This window comes from Molossus molossus, unplaced genomic scaffold (genome assembly GCF_014108415.1).
Source record: "Molossus molossus isolate mMolMol1 unplaced genomic scaffold, mMolMol1.p scaffold_m16_p_16, whole genome shotgun sequence".
NCBI lineage: Eukaryota > Metazoa > Chordata > Mammalia > Chiroptera > Molossidae > Molossus > Molossus molossus.
Genome location: NW_023425351.1, coordinates 31,010,725 through 31,032,804, shown reverse-complemented (window position 1 = coordinate 31,032,804; position 22,080 = coordinate 31,010,725). Strand labels below are relative to the sequence as shown.

The 22,080-nt window shown below is 36.3% G+C and overlaps 1 protein-coding gene across 2 annotated transcripts in view; it reads right to left on the bottom strand.

Moving 5' to 3' along the window:
• Window positions 1-3,957: 3,957 nt before the first annotated feature.
• Window positions 3,958-22,080, bottom strand: part of HNF4G (hepatocyte nuclear factor 4 gamma) — a 41,139-nt gene continuing 23,016 nt past the window's right edge. The window contains exons 3-10 of one of the 2 annotated variants that reach the window (XM_036264089.1): window positions 19,025-19,119; window positions 15,662-15,768; window positions 14,274-14,429; window positions 11,074-11,161; window positions 9,387-9,539; window positions 9,023-9,259; window positions 7,962-8,084; window positions 3,958-4,289 (exon numbers count right to left, since the gene is read on the bottom strand). In XM_036264089.1, coding sequence (XP_036119982.1) covers window positions 4,168-4,289; window positions 7,962-8,084; window positions 9,023-9,259; window positions 9,387-9,539; window positions 11,074-11,161; window positions 14,274-14,429; window positions 15,662-15,768; window positions 19,025-19,119 — 1,081 coding nt within the window. In that variant the 3' untranslated portion in view covers window positions 3,958-4,167. The remainder of the gene's footprint in view (window positions 4,290-7,961; window positions 8,085-9,022; window positions 9,260-9,386; window positions 9,540-11,073; window positions 11,162-14,273; window positions 14,430-15,661; window positions 15,769-19,024; window positions 19,120-22,080) is intronic. The other variant, XM_036264088.1, reaches the window with a different exon arrangement.

The window sequence follows — 22,080 nt, the reverse complement described above, 5'->3', positions numbered from 1 at the left end:
ATAACACTTTCTAACTAAAAATCAGATCTGGCCAGCTTTTTTATGTAGTCACTTATTTCCATAGGTCCGCAATTCAACTCCATCAACACATTCAATGCCTCCTTTTTCTCCTAACCCTTCAGTCTTCAATGCCTTGATTTATCTGAAAATAAACTCTCAGAAATGTTTTCTATCTTCAGCATTTCAAATATTTTCATTAGATCATTTTATACATTTGACTTCTGATGTCATTGTGGTCTATGCTTCATAAATCTGATTTTTACATATTTAATATTTCTTGATATTGTAATCTATATGGTTGATTAATTTGTTTATAATTGCCTATGATAGTATATAAATATAAATAAATTTTACGGGTTGTTTCAGGTTAGGCTCCCTAAGTAATCAGACTCTGAGATTATCGTGTGGGACATTCAGGCAAACTTTGGTGGAGAAAGAAGTTAAGCTGTGATGCAGACTCAACAGAGGCCTCAGCCAGTCCCACACTGAGCTCTGAAGGTGGGATGGCTCTTCTGCCTGTCCTGAGTTGGGGGAAGACGGCCAAGCCTCTATGCTACTGCATCAACCAATCCTTGGATGTAGGCTACATCCAGAAAGCGGCTTGCCGATGGGTGAGGTAGGTGGCTTTCAAATGAGGGCAATTCCCTGATATGTCTGCCAGCTGCGTTCTAGCAATGGGTAGAGTAAGTCCTGTGATCTGGAGCATTGACTACAATACAAGTCTTGTGCCTCCCCCTCAGATGCTTATCTTCCTAATAATTTAGGTAGCAATTTCTCCCTGACTCTGGTGAGCTGCTTTTCTGGGGGAAAATGAAAAGAAAGGTAAGTGGCACAGACTGGATGGCTCACCCATGAAACTGGACTTGAGGCCATAACAAATAATTATTTCATTCTCCTAGAATCTACCCTAGAGTTTCCTCGCATCAGCAGGACCTCTGCCGTCTCGGTGGCAGGCATGGTGGCAAGGGCCAGCTTTCATCCTGGGCTCGAGCCACCAAGCGGCAAACTCTTCAATTATTTAAATAGCAACTTCTAAGTAAGTAAAAATATTGATTTATTAAGGAATTGTGAGGATGTGGTGGGAGTTGAGTATACAGATAAGGACAAAAACTAAAAAAAAAAAAATGTTGAAAAATGAGATATAAACATATATTTTCAAACTATGGAGAAAAATACCATACAGAGCAGCTGCACTATTTGAGTGTTGTCGCTGACGGGCAGCCGTGGGGAGGAAGGGAATGGAGGGTGCAGGACCTCAGCTCTCCACTATATACTTCAAGCACAATTGTGCTTTTAAATAATGTACACATATGATCCTGATAAAAGAAATAAAAAAAAATTAGTAAAATTTTATAAAAATGACTGGTCCTCATAATTTAAGAAACTTTACAAGGAAGCTTTAAAGATGAACAGAGAATAACAGAAGTGAAAATATCCATATGCGAAGTACACCTATACTATGTTGAAGCCAGCCAGGGTCATATATTTTCCTTACTGTGACAAAATTATAAAGCGAGTAGAACTACATAAGTAACACACAAATGGGAGGATTGTCCCCTCAATCAGTGTCTAATTCTACGATTATTTGGAAATGTGCTAATTAATTTGGCTCTGTCCTCTAAACACCAGTATTATCAAACTCTATGTACATTTAACTAAATGTCTACACAAAAGATATTAGCATTATCTCTACAATTATAAAGTCATTTTTGAACAATAATGAAGCACGCCACTTCAGTTTTTCATCTCAACTTTTATTTAGAAAGCTCAGTGAAACATGGTATCACAGTTTAGAAATATTTTAATCTCACTATAATTTAACATTATTTAAAAAAATCTAGTCATTTTTGATTCTCAGCAATAAAATTTATAAAAATAATCTTACATTTATAAAATGAATCATTATTTCACAATAAATTATTCAGTTTTATTACATGAAAAAAGTTTTGTGCTATATAAAAGCAATAACTTTATCAATATTTTGAAAACAGTTCCTCTTATTCAGCATTGTTGGCAGTTAAGTATACAAAAATATATTACAAATTCCCTGACCACAGTTACTAAAACAAAATTGTTGGTAATAATTTGTAAAACATAACTGTTTAGTAAATATATGCAGATAAGTTAAGGAGCTTACTGATATGAATTTGTTTTACATTTTAAAGTGTTTATATCTTCTAAGAGAACAAGTCAAAAAAGTAAGCAGAAACCTACAAACAATATTTGTATTTATAAAAACTAAAGACATTCTTTTCATGACATAGAGGCACTAAAGTATATTTTCAAAAAATGTAAGTTAAATAACTTTCCTTCTTTCTTTCTCAAAGATTTCACAGTTACACAAAGGTACCAGCTCTTAAAAGAATTTACTGATTCTATTTAATCAATGATAGCTTTTAAGTAATTATTCTTTATTTCAAGAGTTCAATTTCACTTTAAGAGCCAATAAGTTAGTTACATTTACTGAACCTTTTTTTATTTGTAGGGTAAGGAGGGGTTATTAGATCATAAGCTTAGAAATTTTGAAAAGTCCTGAAAGTATCATGCAAATTAGTCTCCTACAGCATTGGATACTTCTTCATATCATTGACAAATACTCAAATAGCTCTTCCCTGCTTCAGCAAGAGAGAGACAGAGGGAGACAGTGGGAGAGGGGTCACAGGATCACTGGGTCACAAGACAACATATCATTGATTTTAAATAAGCTCCAGCTTTAGATACTATGAAATAATTTAGGGCTCCAATAAACTACTCCTCAGTCTAGAATCAGGCATTCAGTATGTCCCTCGGTTGCTGGATTTCTGACCACCTGATAAATTAGGGAATTTGTTTTTGTTTTCAGGATAACCTATCTGTTATCTATCTGTTGTATCTTCTATTTCTTTTGATTTGTTTAAAAGATTATTTTAGGGGTAGGATTCTTAGTCAAAGTACAAAAGTGGTTTCTTACCCTCCTGCAACAACTTGACACACACTGTTTTCACGTAAATATGTGTTCTAGGTGACATGACGGAGGGTGTTCAATCAGCAGTCAACTGCATGTATTTAAAAACCACAGCGAGAAGCTCACATGCTTCGTCCCACACAGAAGATACATGTTGAGTCTCGTGAAAGGCAACCAGACCTGGGCTTAGGTGTGGCTCTCGGACTCTTTAACTCGATGAACTTGGTTACATTACTTACATCCTCTAGGCTAAAGGTTTCTTTATTTATAATAGAAAGATAATAATAACTCTCTTACAGGGATGTTGTGCAGATTAAATGAGGTAACCCATGTGTGATAGACGAATGGCTATATTAGCCTCCCAGAGTTATAGTTTTGGTTGGACACGGCTGTCTTTCTACTATCCCAGCCTCCATGGGAATTAGACGTGGGCATGTGCCAAGTTCTAGGCAACGGATGGTGACTTCCTGATAGTTTTAGGATAGAGAAATAAACACCTCTGTTGGTTGATCCATTGATTTAGGAACTTTTTTAAAGTTTAGCCTGTAACATACCTGCTAAACTTAACACCTTTTATCTCAACATACATCTTCAAATACAGTTAGATTTGAAAGAATATACAGTCATCCGTGGAATGGCTACTTTTATTTTTCTAAACTTTAAATAGGCATATTTAACTGTGGGCCAAAAAGACACTTCTTAGCCACAGGGTACGTGTAAGGGATTGTTCTTCAAAGATCGACACCCTATTCTACAGCAACTGCTTTATATTTTTGCTAATTTGCAACTTTGACATTTATTACAAACTTGGTTCATTGTATATTAATCTGGGATTTCTGATCTAATATTCTCAGTCAAAAAAGAACACTGAGTTCTGCATAACATCACACTGAAGCAATTATTTACAGATTTAAATTAATATTAAGGCAACAGATGGAAGTAGTACATACGATTCAACTGCTCAAGGCACGGTGCAGGGGGAGCTGGAAAAACCATGTGGTACAAACATATCGAAATTCAGATATACAGTGGTTTCAACTGAACATTTCAGACAACAGCAACAACAAATAAAATGAATATAAAAACAAGAAAACAGGTTACCGTCTTACAACAGCACCATGAAGGAGCCTTGGCTAAGAGTTTGCCAAGCGCATTATCCTGAGATATTTCAAGACCAGTAATTTTTCACATTTATGCAGTGCTGTTCAGGAGTGAATGCATCCTCACAATTGCTTTTGTTTGGAGAGAGACTGGTGTGAAATGACTGAAGCTTGATTTGCAGCCATTTTGTATTGTTCTTGTCCAGAGCCTTGTGGTGGGGAAGGGAGTGGGGTTTCAGGAGTTGCTAAAAAAGAATCAGAGAGTTGTATGTGATGGCGACAGTCACCCTGACCCGTCATCCCATTACATCCTGCATGATACCAAAACACATTATTTTACTTTGGATTCACTTTTCACATATCATATATAAAGTAGTAGTTTATATAACACATTATCAGCTCACTGACATACCACTGGAGATGCACCCCTACTTTACCTTGCCAAATAGATTTATACTGGACTAGATCATTCTTGAAAACCTTAACAGTCCTTTTAAAGTGTTGTCTTTCTTTCTTAATAGCATTTGCAAGCATTTGATTCTCTCACATACCCAGCAGAAAAGAGTTAATGAAAAGAATGAACAGAATGGTAGTTATAAATCTTAGATCACAAGTTTTATATATTTTGCAACAAAATATGCACAAAAAAATAAAATACATTTGGTTTGGATTCCACTAACTCAAGCATATTAGATGAAATTTTTAAAATGAAGGTAAGGTACTTTTCAAAGGCTTTGAAATATTTGTTATAGTTAAAGGCATCTGAAAAACCCTGGCTTCATCATGTCAAAATGATTCTCTTATAACTGTGCTCGTCTGTCACTTCCCTGTCAATGCAAAGAGCAAACCTCTTCATTGGGAAAAAGTTACTGTTTGAATATTTCACTGTTTAGAATCGTGTTTTCTCCTACCGCAAATTTTTTACCATGTTATAAAATCCTGTAAGAGCTAGTCTATAATTTTTAAAAACTTCATTTATTCTGGTACTCCCATTTATTATTATTTCATATATTTACAGAGTAGAAAATATTTGGTGATCAGGCTTAAACATTGCAAACTTTATAGTTATTTTTATATCTCCAGTGGTTTTGTTTTTTTTTTAATTCTAGAAAATATTCTATAAAAAAATTAGGACAGTCCCTTTTTTCTTGATTTTCTTCACTATAATAACTTGTAGATTAGCAGTGACATAGGAACAACAGTTTGAGATCATTTAATTGACAAAATAACGAACACATTGCTTTAAAAAATTATTTCAGGATATCTAGGATCTGAAAATGCAGAGGCCTGCTCTAGAAGACCAAGAAAAGATGCACAAACTTAAATTTTTTTGTGTGTGCATGTGTTTTTTGCTTTGTTTTGGAGAAATAAAATAAGCTATTGTAAATGAGCGAAATTGCAAAGCTTTCCTTTACAAATGCCTCTTATAAATACTATGTTGAAAGAGAGAAAAAAATGAAAAAGCATGATGATGAAATTAGAAAAGCTCAGGGTCAGCAAACATGCTTTTAAAGTACCAGAAACCTGGCATTTAACAAGTAAAGGGTTTAACCGCCAGCAGAATTGTTCCTGCCAGCTGATGCCTGTAACATGGAATGTGTGGTCAATGTTTTTTGTCCCCTGAGTTTATGAATAACTGAGCTGGAAGAGACAACTCCACAGTAGTATGGTGTGATATTAGGCTCGCCCCTGCTCTTCACAACTATTGCATGAAAACGGTGACATCTGCTTTGCCAGAATGGTTCCCAAATAATGTATTTCAAGTAGACTGAGACCCACTAGTTCAACGTGCCACACTGTCTCTGAGATTTGAATTTTGTTCTGTCATTTCCACCCCTGTCATACACTCAGAAACTTTGTGTTTCAGACACACTGACACATAGGTCTACCCATGCCGGTGACCAAAGGGGAGACGTGACCACATGCATTTCTGTGGCCTCTGCTTTCCTGCACTAGCAGTCAGGTGGTCCTCACCATCATTACATTACATTGAACGTTTAGGTGAAACAACACTGCAGCTAGTTATCCATGGCTGTCAGGGCAGCAGGTGATACAGGTATGCACAATAGTTACATCACTGTCACTCAGTGAGGTAGCCCGCTTAGTGTTCAGAGGCGATAGGTCAAAGGTAAATCTGGGATTAATTAGTACCAATTCAGTGGTAATTAATTCTTGACATTTGGTCCAATAGAGATTATTATCTCCAGGATATCTTACAGAAATAGAATTTGTGCTAAATCTACAATCACATCAGATTAACTTTGCCACTCACAATCCCTAGTATTTATACAATCATTTTAGTTTCAAAGAGTTTTCCCAGGCAGCCCGCACTGTGGACAATTCTGATATGCATGCATCTCAGTCATCACAGTTAACGACAGCATGGTCACTCGAACATAACTGTGAGTACTGCACAAACAGAACTGCACTGCTAACGCTTCAGTCTCAAACAATTGCCTAAGTAACAGATGTCTTATGATCAGTGACCTTTCGCATCACATCTTTCATTCTGTCCGTATTTCATAAATATTGGAACATATTTTATTCAATTCACACACTGACAACAAAGTGTGTACTTGAGCTGCCTCCTTGTCTCCCAGTGCTAAATCCACATGACATTTTGCAAAAACAGACAACTGAAAGAGAATTGGATGGAAACAATTAAAGTGCAGCAAAGAAACAAAAAGTGATGATCCTGGAATCAAAACTCAAGTCGAGCATGGGTGGAGTTCCAGAAGATAGCTGAGCGGGGGAATGGGGACAATGACTGCTGTTTGACAACCTCAGTATGCTGCCGGGACCGTAGTGAAGGACACCTGTCAGTGTTCAGCACAAGTGAGGTGACTGGTTGCGTTGTAAAGGACAAAGGGGCCCCAGAGGAAATGAAACTGGCAAAAACCTTCACATTCAATGGATTCTCAGAGATATTTTGGGACATTGAAAATTCAAAGGATACAGCATAGGCAAGACAGTCAATAGCATTGTAATAACTATGTGTGGTACCAGGTGATTACTGGAAATATTAGGGGGAACACTTCATAAAGCATTATTGTCTAACCTCCATGCTGTACACCTGAAACTAATACAAAATGATATTAAATGCAAACTGTAATTAAAAAATAAAGAAAATGAGAAATAAAGCAAATGCAAAGGATAAAATGTTGGAAGCTGATCCAAACTTCCAAAGAGTAACATTCATCAAAGCAAAGCAAAGATCCTCACTTCCTCTTAACAGTGAAGAGGAGAAAGCAAAAACACTGTTCAAACTATGCTTCTTAATTTTTTGTTGTTGTTGTTTTACAAAGACATAAAGCATCTGACTTCTAGGTGTTTCTAATGTTTTAAGTTATGGTGCGCAAAATCAAGATGAGGATTATATTTTTCAATTTCCCTGTATTTTTTTCTAATTTATTTTATGTAGTTTTTCAAAATTCCCTATATTTCTAGAACATTTTAGTTAAGAGGCTTCTTAATGTCTTGACAAGTATTTCCTCTTTTTTAGTGAGGCATAATTGACATATACCATGATATGACAAACATTTTTAAAGGTCAGATGCAACCATAATTTTCCAGTGATTATTCAGTTTTCTCGGCATGGATCCAGCCTGCACAGTCATTTCTATGAGCCTGCAGACCAGCAAAGCTAGGGTCTGCCTGTACCTTCTTTTCTACTTTCAAATCTACGAAGTGGAAAGACTTAGGCACTCATATCTCCATCTCAGGGAGCAAACTCATGCCTACAGAGAGTAAGTGACTTGCTACATGTCACAGCCTCCCACAGGGGAGCCCTGGAGAGAAGATTACACCCAAATCTTGCAATTTCTGGGTATTAGCAGATTCTTTCCCCAGATTCACTCTTTTTCTCAGGTAATTAAGTTTCAGACATAATATGGTTGACAAGTTGCCCAGATACTTACAGATTTGGTCTGTATGAACCAGAGTTGACATGGGGCCCAAAAGTATGGTTTGTCCAGTTAATGGATCCTGAGACAAATGTGGGTGCATTGGATGATGGAGATGGCTGACATCACTGGAAGCACCTACGGAAGATAAAAAGATGGTTGCATTAGTGATATTTAATCAGAAATGGTGAATTTACCTTGGAACAAATGTTCTGATTGACAGCTTGGATATTGCTATTTTTGCAAAGTGCTTTTTGGGAGTTCAAAAATAAATTAATAGAACCACTGCCATATTAAGGACAATGTCAGCTTTCGCTGTGCAGTGGCTAGATGAATGCTGTATCGTATTATGTTGTATATTAATAATGGAGCTTGTGTGCTGCTTCCTGGAATCATTAGGGTGGCTGCCTGTTGTTAAGGCAATTCCAAGAATCACTTACCTCAAGTTTATAGTATTTGGGGTCACCCTAATAGCATAAACAACTTTTATTTCAGGAAGATATCATTAGGAACACATTAAGCACCAGAAAACTAAAAATAAAATAAAGTGATTTTATCAGGAAATTGAATCTAGATCAGAACACAGAATAAATGCTTTCCGAACTTATTTCTGACATTACTGCACTAATGACATCTCATTTTTCCTTCTCATTGTGTTGTGTCAATTAATTATTTCAAGAGCAAAGTGTTCATTTTTATGATATTTAATATATATTTTTTTTGGGGGGAGGGGGTTAGTTGCAATTCTGATATCCTTGAGCTTTTAAAGGAGTAAAGGCATAGAACAATAGAATTATACTTCAAGGAGTATTAAAAATAGGACATATATTTCTATTTACCACATTTGAAGGATCTGGAAACCGAGGGGCTGTGTGGGGCTAGATGGCTGAGGCTAGGAAGACTAGGGATTTGAACATGGTCAAGTATTTTGTCCCCATGCCATGGGTACTGCAGACTTTCTAAATGTAAAAAATTAAGTTCATTCTGTCACGGACAGAGAAAAAAATTGTCAAACCTACGCTAAAGTACATAGTGGGGTGCTGACAAATAAAACAGAGATTCTCAAATGGACTCACCACCCAGTAACATCTCCTGGAGCAGGTTGTCGATTTTTACCATCCCGAAGAGCTTGACGAACTGAATCTGCTCGATCATCTGCCAGGTGATGCTCTGCAGCGTGGGTAGCAGCAGGAGCAGCTCTCCGAAGCGGCCGCGGGAGTCGTACTGCCGGTCGTTGATGTAGTCCTCCAGGCTCAGCTGCACTTGGAACCGCATGTTCTTAATCTTCACCGGGTTGCTCAGCCCTTTTGCGTCTGATAAAGGAACGAAGAGGGCAGCCAAAGATCGGATCTTAGCAGCGTGCGACAGTACAGATTCCAATATTAAAAAGTAGTTTTATTTTCATTTTAATTATTTTTTTGTGGGTCTCTAGAAACTAACCTGGATCAAAGAATACAATTGCCTTCAAACAAGCGTATTCGTTGTCATCAATCTGGATTTCCTGAAACGGCCGGACCAGCTCATCTAGAACCCGGTTGGCCACTCGGCTGATCTCCACCTCACAGCTGTTGCGCTGAATAATGTAGTTGTTTCCTAGGGGGGGAAAATAATGGTCATCCTTCCCCTCATATTGTCAGATATTGTTTAAATTTTTACAAACCAAGGTTTTAAATGGCCTTCCCTTACAGAAATAATAATAGTACTTCCTTTCTCAGAAGTGTTAAGTTAGAAAAACTTAAGAACACTTAAAGGATCAATAACATTGATAATATGATCACATGCATTTTAACAGCCTCCGTGATAACGTTCAAGTACAGGCTAATAAACAAGCTAATAATTGACAAGGGAGAAGCAAAGTATAATGATTAGCTTTCCACTATGTCAGTTTTCTACTAGTATCTTACTCATTAATGAGCTTAATTAAAAACCTAAAGGATCTTTCTGGTTTACAGTGGATTAAAAACACCATCCTTTAGTGGTGTAGGTACATGCAGGTGTAACGATGATTGAGACACATTTTAACAAGCCTAAGAAGATATATTGTATCCACATCTATAATGAGAATGGTACTGTAGGGACTTCTAAATGCAACAGAATATTTAATAGAATTTGAGAGCATGGTCTCAGCTGTCATATTTTGTGGTTTAGAATCCTGGCTCCATCCCTCAGTAACCTTGTGACCTCAGGTAAACTTTCTCGGCCTCCATTTTATCACTTGAAAAATGGGCTGCAAATAATAATACCTACCCCATAGGATTACTGTGATGATTAATTGAGATGGTGTTGATATACATATAAAAAAGTACTCAGAGCAATGCATGTTATATAGTAAGTGCTCGATAAATGTTAGATATCATTACATTACGTTCAATTTATTCATGTTTTGGGACAAAATATCTATCACATAAATAGAATAAACAATTCAGTCATCATTTCACACAAGCCAGAGAGACGTGAAGTTAATAAACATTACAGGGATCTTAATTCTTTCTATAGGAAACCTAATTTTATAAATTAATTGGGGGGAGAAATTGGAGCCTTAATGAGGACAAAAGCTTTTCCTTTATATCCTATCTTTCCCACCCCCCTTCTCTTCCACCCAAGACCTTGCTTCTGCCTCTTCTGGCTCCACTACTGAATTAGAATTTTTCAGACACTGTCACCAAATTTTTTTTTAACTTTGGATTTTGTAGCCTATTATGGGTGATGACATCACAGGAAATACATGTGCTCATTAAAAATGTATCCAATGACACATATTATAATTATTAGGTAGAGACAGAGGAGAGTGACACAGGGCTGACACCCCCTAAGACAGTCACACAAATCATGAATTCTTCATCCTGATGGTTTAAATAGACCTCAAGATTCTGTTCATTGAGCAACATCTTTTTTTTTATTTTTAAACCATAATATACCCTGAACATCTCAACACAGTCTGAACTTCCCTGTAATCAAAGCAAATAAACAATAGGACCCCAGTAAAGATATAATCGATTAAATCCAATCTGTGAGGTGAGAGCACAATTTGTCCATGTCTAGGAATGCTGGATACATACAGAATGGATCCTGTGTAAGAATGAAGCATGCATAATTTCTTCTTAAATTAAAAAAAAAAAAAACTTACCCAAAAGCAAAATATCTTTATACACCATGGATCTCTTCGTAGCTCCAAGCAGTAAATGTTCCCCTGCATGGGCTCTCAGCAAGGCCACCTTCATGAAAAAGTCCAAGTCGAACAATTAATTATAAATTATGATGATTAAAAGATGGTATCATATGAGTCTGATTAACTCAGTGTTCTTTAAGCCTAAGACATTTTTTCTTTGTTTTAACAAACTATAATATTCATAGATAGTTACCATCATTAAACCTTCTATTTTTCTCTTTTAGAATGTCATAGAGTTTTACTTGTCAAAATCTCTAAAACTAACAAGTCAAAACAATGTCAGCAAACAAACAAAAAGACCCAACAGAGCAATTAAGTGTTCTGGAATGAAATAAACTCACACAAATCAGAGTTCAAATTCTGGCGTGGCCACTTCCTACCCTCTTGACCTTGAATAAACCGACCATTTATGTTTGGGACTCATTTGTTTTCATCTACCTCGTGGAGACAGTGATTAAAATTTCAAACTGTGAATGTGAGGACTAAATGAGAAAATATGTGTAAAACACAAGCTCTTACACACAGTAAACAAGAGCACAAGAGGACCTGTGACATGGTGAAATGAGAATGGGGAATCCGGCTTCTAACACACTCAAGACTGAACCCATAAGTTCTTGCGCTCAGCTCTGAACTGAGCTCCGAGTGTGCACCCCACTGCTTGCTGAAAATCACTGCTTCTCCAACATCTTTATCATCACCCAACATGCTTGTGTATGACAAAAACAGGACTCCAGTTTGATTCCTCTCTAAAGGCCCAACGAATCCTACACCACCCCAGCCCAAGTCTTTGCCTTTCTTCCCCCAGCCGCCACAATATACGCCAAGGGCCGAGCAGGTATTCCTCCTTTCTGCCTGGGTCCTCATCCTGCGTCCTTCTTGCAGAGCTTCCGAGGTGGTATTTGTAAAACGATAATCACTTAATATCAGTCCTCTGCTGACAACTCTTCACTGGTTTCTTACTGTCCTTAAAATGACATGCAAACTGCTGAACCAAGACCTCGCAACTTTCCTGGTTGGCTTTTCTCTGGGCCCATTATTCCTGCATGTCTCCGGGTCCTTGGACATGCTGTTCCTGTACCCAGAATGCTTTCTTTCTCCTTGACCTTGGTACAGCTAGCCTTTTATCATTCAGGTCTCAGGAAAAATCTTCTCTGATCCCCAATTTAAAATATCTGTTACCACTTCACCCCTAGTCATTGTCCAAGAATTCATCCTGCCTCATTTTATAGAATGTGTCCCCACCTAGAATCAACTTGCTCATAATCTGTATATCTTTTATTGTCTGTCCTTTCACAAATAGAATGGAACCTTTATGAGAAAAGTGACCCAACCTGAACTTTTACTGCCGGATGCTCTCAGTTGCTAAAACTGAGTAGTAGCCCTAATAAATATTTTTGGATGAATTTACTGAGTGAATTTAACTAACTTAGTGTTCAGTTTTAAAAACTGTTAAGTGGGGATTATAGAATTTATGACACAGAGCTCCTGAGAGCATTAAGTAAAATAATCTAATGTACAGTGTAACTGAAAGCTAACTCCCCATTGCTGTATCTATAATAGACATTCCGCGAGCCATGGCTGTTGATGTGATGTTGCTAATATTAAAGTCTGAGCTGGTAAATAAAATCTGTTTTTGACAGGTTACTGGAATTTAATTTCCCAGTTGTTGTTGTTGTTAATTCTCACCCAAGGATATTTTTCAATTGATTTTTAGATAGAGTGGAAAGGAGGTAGAGAGAGAAACATCGATGTGAGAGAGACATTGATTGGTTGCCTCCTGCATGACCCTGAAAGGGGCCAGAGATCAAACCTGCAACCCAGGTACGTGCCCTTGACTGGGATCTAACCCAAGACCCTTCAGTCTGTGTGCTGCCGCTCTAACCACTGAGCCAAACTGGGCAATTTCCCAATTTTTAAATCACTATCTTCATATTTAAGTCAGCAACTTTTAAAGAGGAGTGATAGTAAAAATATAAAACTGATAAATAACATAACCCTACTTATATGGCTCAGGGTGAGACAAGTAGGTTTTAGCAATTTAGCATTATTCACTCTGAAATAACCTTCTGAGCCAAGCTATCTTTATGATATGTCAATCACCATGACTCATAACAGGAAGGCAGTTACAGAATATTTTGAGAATGATTTCAGATTTTACAAGAATATTTTTTTTTGTCCCAAGTAAAATGCTTTCCTAGAAATATAACTCAACTTCCTTTGATCCCTTTTATTTTTCTGATTGTATAAATATTTTGTCCTTCTTTGGATTTTAGATAGTTGCACCTTTCCCTTTTATTGTTTCCTTGTTTTTCTGCATCCATGATAAAAAACCGCTGCTCAGAGAATGTAAGATATTCATTCTGGGTATAATACAGATCATGGTGTATTCAATGTGCAAGAACTGGAAATTTTCAAATTATTTGAATCTACAAGATATTATACACTACTTAGATGGAAGAGTTCAAAATGAATCTGAAACTAATAATCTAATCTTCCTATACTAATTAAGAAATTAAAGTTCTTAATTATTAATTAAAATGTCTTCATGTATGTATGACAAAGGACAGCAATATATGTATTAGGAAAAGATCATTATATCTGAATTTTCTTGGTTTTTCTGGAGATTTCAGAGCACAAGTCTACAGACGTTTTTGCCAGACTTATCATTTTTATACAGTAATTCTAGAATAAAATTGACAATATTCATGGCAAAATTTTATGTTAACTGCACAAAGTGCCCACAAAGACATCAACACACCTGTCTGGGGGTGGCCTGGCATTTCTGAGAAATCTTACAGGCTCCCCCAAGAAACACCCAGACAATCTCGTGCCATTTGCCTCCCAGACATTTGTCCTGCCAACCCATTGTTTTTTTTAACAGTGGCAGTTACTCACTTAAGCTTTTTAAACTCCTAGAAGTGTCTTGCTTAACTTTATTCAATCAATAAATACCCAAGACCTAAATAGAAGTTAAACAGCTAGGCCTCTTGATAAAGAAAAGGAGGTGAATGAACAAGGAAACCTATCTTTTTCTCATGAGATAATTTCACCTTTGTCAAATATGGTAAATCTAATAAATATAAGTAGAAGAACACAAAAACTGGGCAAAGTTCAGAAAACACATTTTTTAAAGCATTGAGAATTTCGGTAACTTCTACCTGATCATCCAGCGGTAACTCGCAGAAGGCAGGAATATATTTTGCCCATTCCACCAAGACCAAGAGCTGCTGTTTCATAGATTCACAGACATCACCAATGCTTGCAATTTTCTTAACATTGATGTCCGTGCTCACACCAGGGCTTGAGGCAGAAATCTAGCATGAACGAGGACATTATATTAATCTCTCATTTAAAATAATACAAAACCAATACTCTTCTTTTTTCGATGACTGCAATAAGTGAACACCATTGAAGTGGCACTATCATTATCACAGTGTCTTGAAATACACTAAATATTTTTTAATTGAGAAATGAAATATTTTCCAGTATAAAATTAAGAAACCAACCTTTGACTCAGCAACATTGAAAAGCTTAATCTACAATGACATTTTTTAAGACTATATATAGTTTTGAACTAGATAAAATATAAGTGGTGTTAAAATGTTCTGCTACTGAAGAAATCACTTTCTGAAAGTTCTTAGAAACTTCTGTGAAATTTTCGAACATGGGTACGTGCCTTTCGTAGTGTGTGTGGGCCTCACGCCTCCCCTTGAAGCCATTCTCTAAACGCTTTATAGGACCATCAAGCAATCTGCAAGTAATGATGATGATAATGGTGGAGTCGACCTCATCCTATTACCCTTGTGTTATCAAAAATGAAAGTAGCTTCACTGACTCATTCTGGGACTGGATTAATAGTTAGCTATTTCATCATTTGCTTTAGGATAGAAAAATATCACTAACATTTCTAATAGGAGCAATGCTAAAATAAATGGTCTGCCAAGGGTTTCTTTATTTGATTCTTAAGTCATTTATATTTATGTATATAATGACCTGCATTTTTAAACTTTAGAACTGATCCTCTCATTCTAGAAACTTAAACTCTCTCCTCTGTCTTTTTTTGTTTGATTTTTTTTTTTTTTTTTTTTTAATTTTGGCTCTTCCCTTAAATACCTGTTTCCAAAGCAGGTGCCAAGGTGAGTCCAAAAGTCATTTTGAGGAAGGAAGCTCTAATTATCAGTCTCAGTCAAACTCCCCAAATGTTGTGATAATTGATTTTATACATCCAGTCAATAAAATGAGATACTGCCCCAGAGCACTGTGCCACACATGAAGTATTTAAACTGAACCTTGTAAACAAATGCTTTCTTTATCTTCCACTGAAATGCAATTTCATCGTCCCATGTCATAAACAAGAACTTGCCCAGGAAAAGTCAGCATGAAGTCAACAGTCCAACTATTATTTTCAAAGTAAAACTCTCGAATGTGCATACGCGCGATTTCTCTTAGCCACGAGCACATCGGAAAGAACTTGGATTATTGTCGCATCCCGCCGAAACAGCCCCTGGGTTCGAGCGGAGCAGGGGGGCACCGGGGCGGGCGGTACCTGGCGAGACCGAAGCTCTGCCTGCGCCAGCGTGTTAATGGAGGGGATGTTGCTGCCGTCAAAGGTGCTTCTTCTGGTGCTGATTCGATCGCGCTCATTTTGCACAGCTGGGGGAGAAAAATCAGGGATTACTGGCCGGTTCTCTTCACGATGTGTCACAAAATAAAGTATGAAAAGGGATGTTTCGAAGGACCTGGGGTTGGGGAGGAGTGTGGCTGAATATACGGTTCATGATGCATCTCTTTTCAATGATAAACAGCCCGGCCAGTGTGGCTCGGTGGCTGAGCGTGGACCCATGAACCAAGAGGTCGCCAGTTCGATTCCCGATGAGGGCACATGCCCAGGTTGTGGGCCAAATCCCCAGTGCCGGGCATGCAGGGGGCAGCCAATCGACGTTCTCTCTCATTGATGTTTCTATCTCTCTCTCCTTCTCCTTCCTCTTTCTCTAAAATAAATAAATAAATTTAAAAAAAACAATACAACTCTTTAAAAAATAATATTAATAAATAAATAAATGATAAACAGCCAGGCTTGTCACCTGAGCTAAAAAAAAAAAAAAATAGTGTCTTTTTTGGACTATGATGGCCTGCATTTTAGAAGGGGGGGGGGGGGCAGCCAGCGCAGCCTTGCTGTATTGCAGTGAGATGGCTTCCAGTCTCTTAAGGTTACTGAAACCATAAGTAACTGGAGGAAGAGTATCATCTGTGGGGCTGGCCAGGTCAAAATTAAGAGTGGACACTGTCAGAGCTATGAGTCATAGAGTTTGAAACCTCTATTTTCTTATTCTTCTAAGCCATGAGCAAAAATGGAAAATAAATTTATTTTAGCTATGGTGATTGTGAGATTGCAATCTTATAACCTCTTAGGAAACAGTGTTCTTAGGAACGTTTACAAACATGAATCAAGCCAAAGGCCCACCCTGAGAAGTCTGAGGTCAGAAATTCGACATTCAGGAGAGGTGGAGAAACCCCCGCAGGGCAGGAAAGGCTTCTAAGAGAAGAGCAGAAAACGTAATGTGTATCCCCAAATTCATTGCCGAAAACTAAATTTTAAATATAAGGGAGAGTAGTAAGAAGGGGTTAACTTGTGTATTTGTCACATGAAGAATTACTAAGTCAGATGTCAAAATTGGATTTCAGAATTTAGGAGGTAAAATGATCTCTGTGAACCAAAAAGACTGAAAACAAGTTCTGTAGCCCCTAAATTATTGCTCTACCCTGTTCTTCTTGACATAAAACACTAAACTAGCAGAATTTTTTAATACAGTTATTCTTTTATTTAAAATAGTCACTAATTTTTATCCCGAAATCTATCTACCCAAAACATACTATTAACTATCAACTCATTAATTTGGAAGAGAAAATATTGAACATTTTGCCTTTAAGGGTGAGTAGTTTTTAAATACATCATTAATATTTTATTTTAAAATCATAATCACATTTACTGGTAGCTTACTGTCTCCCTCTTTTCTTTTCTTTTTTTTTAAACAGAAATTGTCATTGATTTTCAGCCTAAACTAATAAAATACATCTGCAGAGATAAAAATTAAAACATAAGCTATGCTTTTATGAATTGAACTTACATGATCAATCTCTAGAAAAATGCTAAAAGATATTGTGAACATTTGTAACCTTCCCACTGCTATCATTTTCAACATAAAACCATGTTTATATACATTTCCACCTTAAACTTGATATGTTACTATTACTGTAAATAAGGGAAATGTAACCACTTTAAACCCCAAAAGTTACTTCCTCATCTATTTAGAAAATACTAATGTATTACTCTATGAATAGTAGATGATAAAATGTCACTATTTTTGAAAATAAGTCATATAAAAAAGGTTAAAACTCTTTAAGGAAATAAAGGTTGGTGATCTGCAAGTAGAAATAGATGAAAATGATTAGCAAAGTATGTAATCAATCCCATAAACTACCTAATATGCCATTAGGCATAGTCATTTTTTAAATAGTTCATTGATTTTTAGAGAGAGAGGAAGAGGAGACATCAGGCTGCCTCCTGCACACTCCCTGCAGGGGATGGAGCCTGCAACCCGGGCATGTGCCCTGACTGGGAATCCAACCAAAAACATTTTGGTACAGGGGACATTGCCCAAACAACACAGCCACATTGGCTCTGTTAAAAATGAATCATTTTTAAACAGGGAAGTGCCTCTCCTTTAACTTTGTGAACTTTCATTTGCCTTCTTTTTTAAGACTAGCAACCTGCATAAAACTAATGGAACTTCTGTCTCTTTAAAATATTGAGTGACAAGGGGAAAAAAAAACTAGCTATACTCAAGATAGGTTTGATATATCTTACATTTCTGAACAATAGAGATTTGATTCAATTAATTTCTTTATAGTTCATGAAATAGTTCAGAAAAATATCTCTTTGCATAAAACGGCACAAGAATGTGGAAAAACTGATAAGCATAAATCTTGTAGTAACTATTCCCTGCCGAACATTTAAACATGTTCAACTCTTTTCTAAATATTCTACATTCATGTTTAGAATGTAGGATAATATAATCAGATTATTTAATATGTTCAAAATGAAACTGTTCACACTAAAGTATCTCATCTATGTCTCTGTCCCTTAATAGACTTTAAGCACCCCAAGTAGGAGGAATATTCTATTACATTAACTACTAAAACCTCAGTACCCAGAACTGTATTTAGAAAGTAGCAGTACTCAATAAATATTTGTTAAATAAATAAATGAATGCATGTAAAGTCAATGTTCAGTTAATTTTTATGAAATAAAGACAGTCAATCTTATTGACATTAAAAATGTGTTTAAAATACAGTTATAATGTCAACCTATTAATAGATTTTGTCATCTACCTTTGGAACAGGATGTTGGAATGTTATTTAGACAATTTTGTTGCCAGGTATAACAGAGTAGTAAAGAGGATGATGTCTGGAATCAGACAGTCGTCAGATAGTGGGCTACATGCCCGGCTGGTGTGGCTCAGTAGATTGAGCATCATCCCATGGACTGAGAGGTCCCAGTTCGATTCTCAGTCAGAGCACATGCCCAGGTTTTGGGCTCAATCCCCAGTAGGGGGCATACAGGAGGCAGCCAATCGATGATGTTTCGCTCTCACATCAATGTTTCTCTTTCTACCTTCCTCTCTCTCTCAAAAATCAATGAAAATATTTTTTTTAAAAAAAGAGTAGGTTACACTGTTTACTGGCTGGGTGTCAGTGTCCTTGGATAAATTCTTAAACTCAAGGAACCATAAATTCTTCACTAAGAAAATTCAGAACTCATGTGAAAAGGTTATGATGAAGTGAGAATGTGTGTATAACACCTTTCATCAATAATGTTAAAACTCATTAGTATGTTATATGTTATTACCTTCTTTTTTCATTCCTGCTCTAAAACACTTTCTTAATCGACAATATCTACATTGATTCCTTTTGTCCTTGTCAACAACACATTGTCGACTGAACCTGTAATATTAAAAAAAAAAAAGATACATTAGTTTTACAGAAAATTATTTATGAAAAGAGCAAAGAAATAGACAAGTAGACTTTAAATAAGTGTGGCCAAATTTGGCCCAATAGAAAGAATGTATAAGAACAATTAACTGATTTTCCCAGCCACTGTAAACATTTGTAACTTTTCTCCTGCTATCGTTTTCAACACAAAACCATCCGTGGTCAGCACATATATGGTAATATAAGCCTCACCTTTCATGAAGTCTTTACAATAAAACAAAACTGAATGACATCTCATTTTTGGCCAGTGTGTATGGCCATTCTATCATGAGTCATGAAAGCCAAACTTAGTTTAAAAATCTTTGGAAAACAATTTTATTTGCTTGTTGCTAAATTATTTTGGTGTAATAGAGACTATATCAGAACTTCATTCCTCATTCCTCTGAACTTCAATGTTTTTCTCATAAATATTATTTGATTTATTTTAAATGTGTCTCACATCCTATTACAGTGTATTCTAAATAGATGCAAATTACATGTCAAGAATAGCTTTGAGTCATCTCTGCACAATTAGGTGCCACCTCCTAGCCACCAAAATGGCTCTAATTAGGGAAAAACAAAACAGACAACACAAGTGTTGATGAGGATGCAGAAAAAGTGGAACCCTCACACATAGCTGGTCATACTATAAAATGCTGCAGCTGCTTAGGAAGAGAGTTTGGCAGTTTTTTAAGAATTTAAACATAGAGTTGCCATAGGATCTGGCAATTCCACCCCTAGAATCTACTCAAAAGAAAGAAACCACCTGTGCACACAAACACTTGTACACAAGTGTCCATAGCAGCATTATTCATAATAGCCAAAAGGTGAGGACGACCCAAATGCTAATCAGTTGATGAATAGACATGTAAAATTTGGTTCCCCCACACAATGGCTGTTATAAATAACAATGAACAGGAATGGAATACTGATACATGCTACAACTTGGATGAACCTTGAACACACTATTTGAAATGGAAGAAGTCAGCCCAGCCGTCGTGGCTCACTGGTTGAGTGTCGACCCATGCACTAAATGGAAGAAATCAGACACGAAAGGCCACATATTATATAATTTCACTTATATCAAATGTCCAAAAGAGGAACATCTATAGACACAGAAAGTAGATGAGTGGTTGCCTCACGTTGGTGGGAAGAAGTTTGGGAAAGGGTAGTGACTACTAAAGGATGTGAGGTTGCTTCATAGGATGATGAAAATGTTCTAACTGACTGCCATGATGGTTGCAACTCTGTGGACACACTAAAAAACCAAGGTGTACACTTAAAAAAAAAAAAAAAAAAGAGGACAGTCTGTGGAATTAGACCTGAGTTTGATTCCCAGGGCTACCATTCACTCTTGATGGGACTAAGAAATGCTATCGAATAACCTCCACCCCTAGTTAATTTACAGTTGTATGGTGGGGAGGACTTGCTGTGAAAGGCTGTTGTGTAAAAGTACTTTAGACTTGGGGCAAAATTAAACATATAGTAAGCAATAACATTTCTTCAAAATTCTGGCCTAAAATTACCCATCTTTATATCCCTGATAACTTGTGATTGATTATTAATGATGAGAATCAAATAATATCTTTTGTGATCTATATAAAAAGATATTTCTTCTAAAAAATATAAATGTCCACTTAAAATGGAATGAACATAATGCTTACTATAGCTGGATTGAGGTGGAAGAGAGAGACATACTTTCTGAGTGAGGATAAAGCATTGTTCATTTGAGAATAAATGACAGGGGAGAATCAGGAGAGAGAACTAGATTACCAATAATCACAACAGGAGAACACATTAAATTTCCATTAGGTTAATGCAAAAATTGAATAAACATTTATTAAGCACCTACTATGTATAAGATCCTGGTGGCAGGATTAAACAGAGGAATATTATCTATCTCCTCCATTCAAAGAAACTATAACCTAATAGGGTACGCATACAAGTTTACCAATAACCTTAGTAAATGACATAATTTGAGAAGTATTAAGACAGTAATCTAAGATGCTTTGAAAGGGAAAGTCCAACTTCAGAGTGATGGAATAGTTAGAGTGGAAATAAAATTAGTAAGTCTAAGAAAATAGAAAACTTTGAGCAAAATGTGAGTTTCAAAAACCCTTTATAATCCTAAACTTGCATCAAAATAACAGTTTTCAAAATGGAAAATTGTAGCCTTTGCTTAAGAGTAAAATAGGCAAAGGAGGACAAGGTGGTAGCAGTATTCATGATGGGAGGTTTGATTCGACTCTGCATGTTGATGGACTGGTTTTTAAATTTCCAAAAGTTGACTACTCCTTTCCCACTTTTCCGAGACAGGGAGGGTTGAAGTCTTGAAAGCCCTTTGTACTGAATGTCTCCAGTTCTTCAATGTTTTTGATGGATTTAGTTGTTTGGATTGTTATTTTTCACATCTATGTATTTCACCTTTAATAGAACACATGACTCAAAAACATTGTTTACTGGTTATTTTGTATTTATTTTTGTTGATAATTTTGGAAATCTACTTGGTCTACATTTTATCTATGTAGTTTTGATGTATAAAAAGCAAGACCCATCAAATTTTAGTTTTTGTTTACAAAAAAAAAAGTGTTAAAATGAATTATTTATATTTTTTGACCTACTAAGCTCTCCTGGAAAAATTACTAAAGAATACTAGTTAAATATTTGGAGAGTTATATATTAACTTCCACACTCCTAGAAATCAAATGGCATCACACTAAGAAAGAATTAACTTCTTCCTAGAAATAATCTGCATTCAAGAACTGTCATTCGGAACACTCACTGTGAAATATCTAACCCTCATTTGTGCTATGATGTTGACTAGATATAAAAGTCAAAAGTATAAAAGAAAATCCATCCTAATAGAAATGTAGAACACATACAATATAGTTAAATATGTTTTTAGATAAAACATTAAATTCAATGGCAAAATCG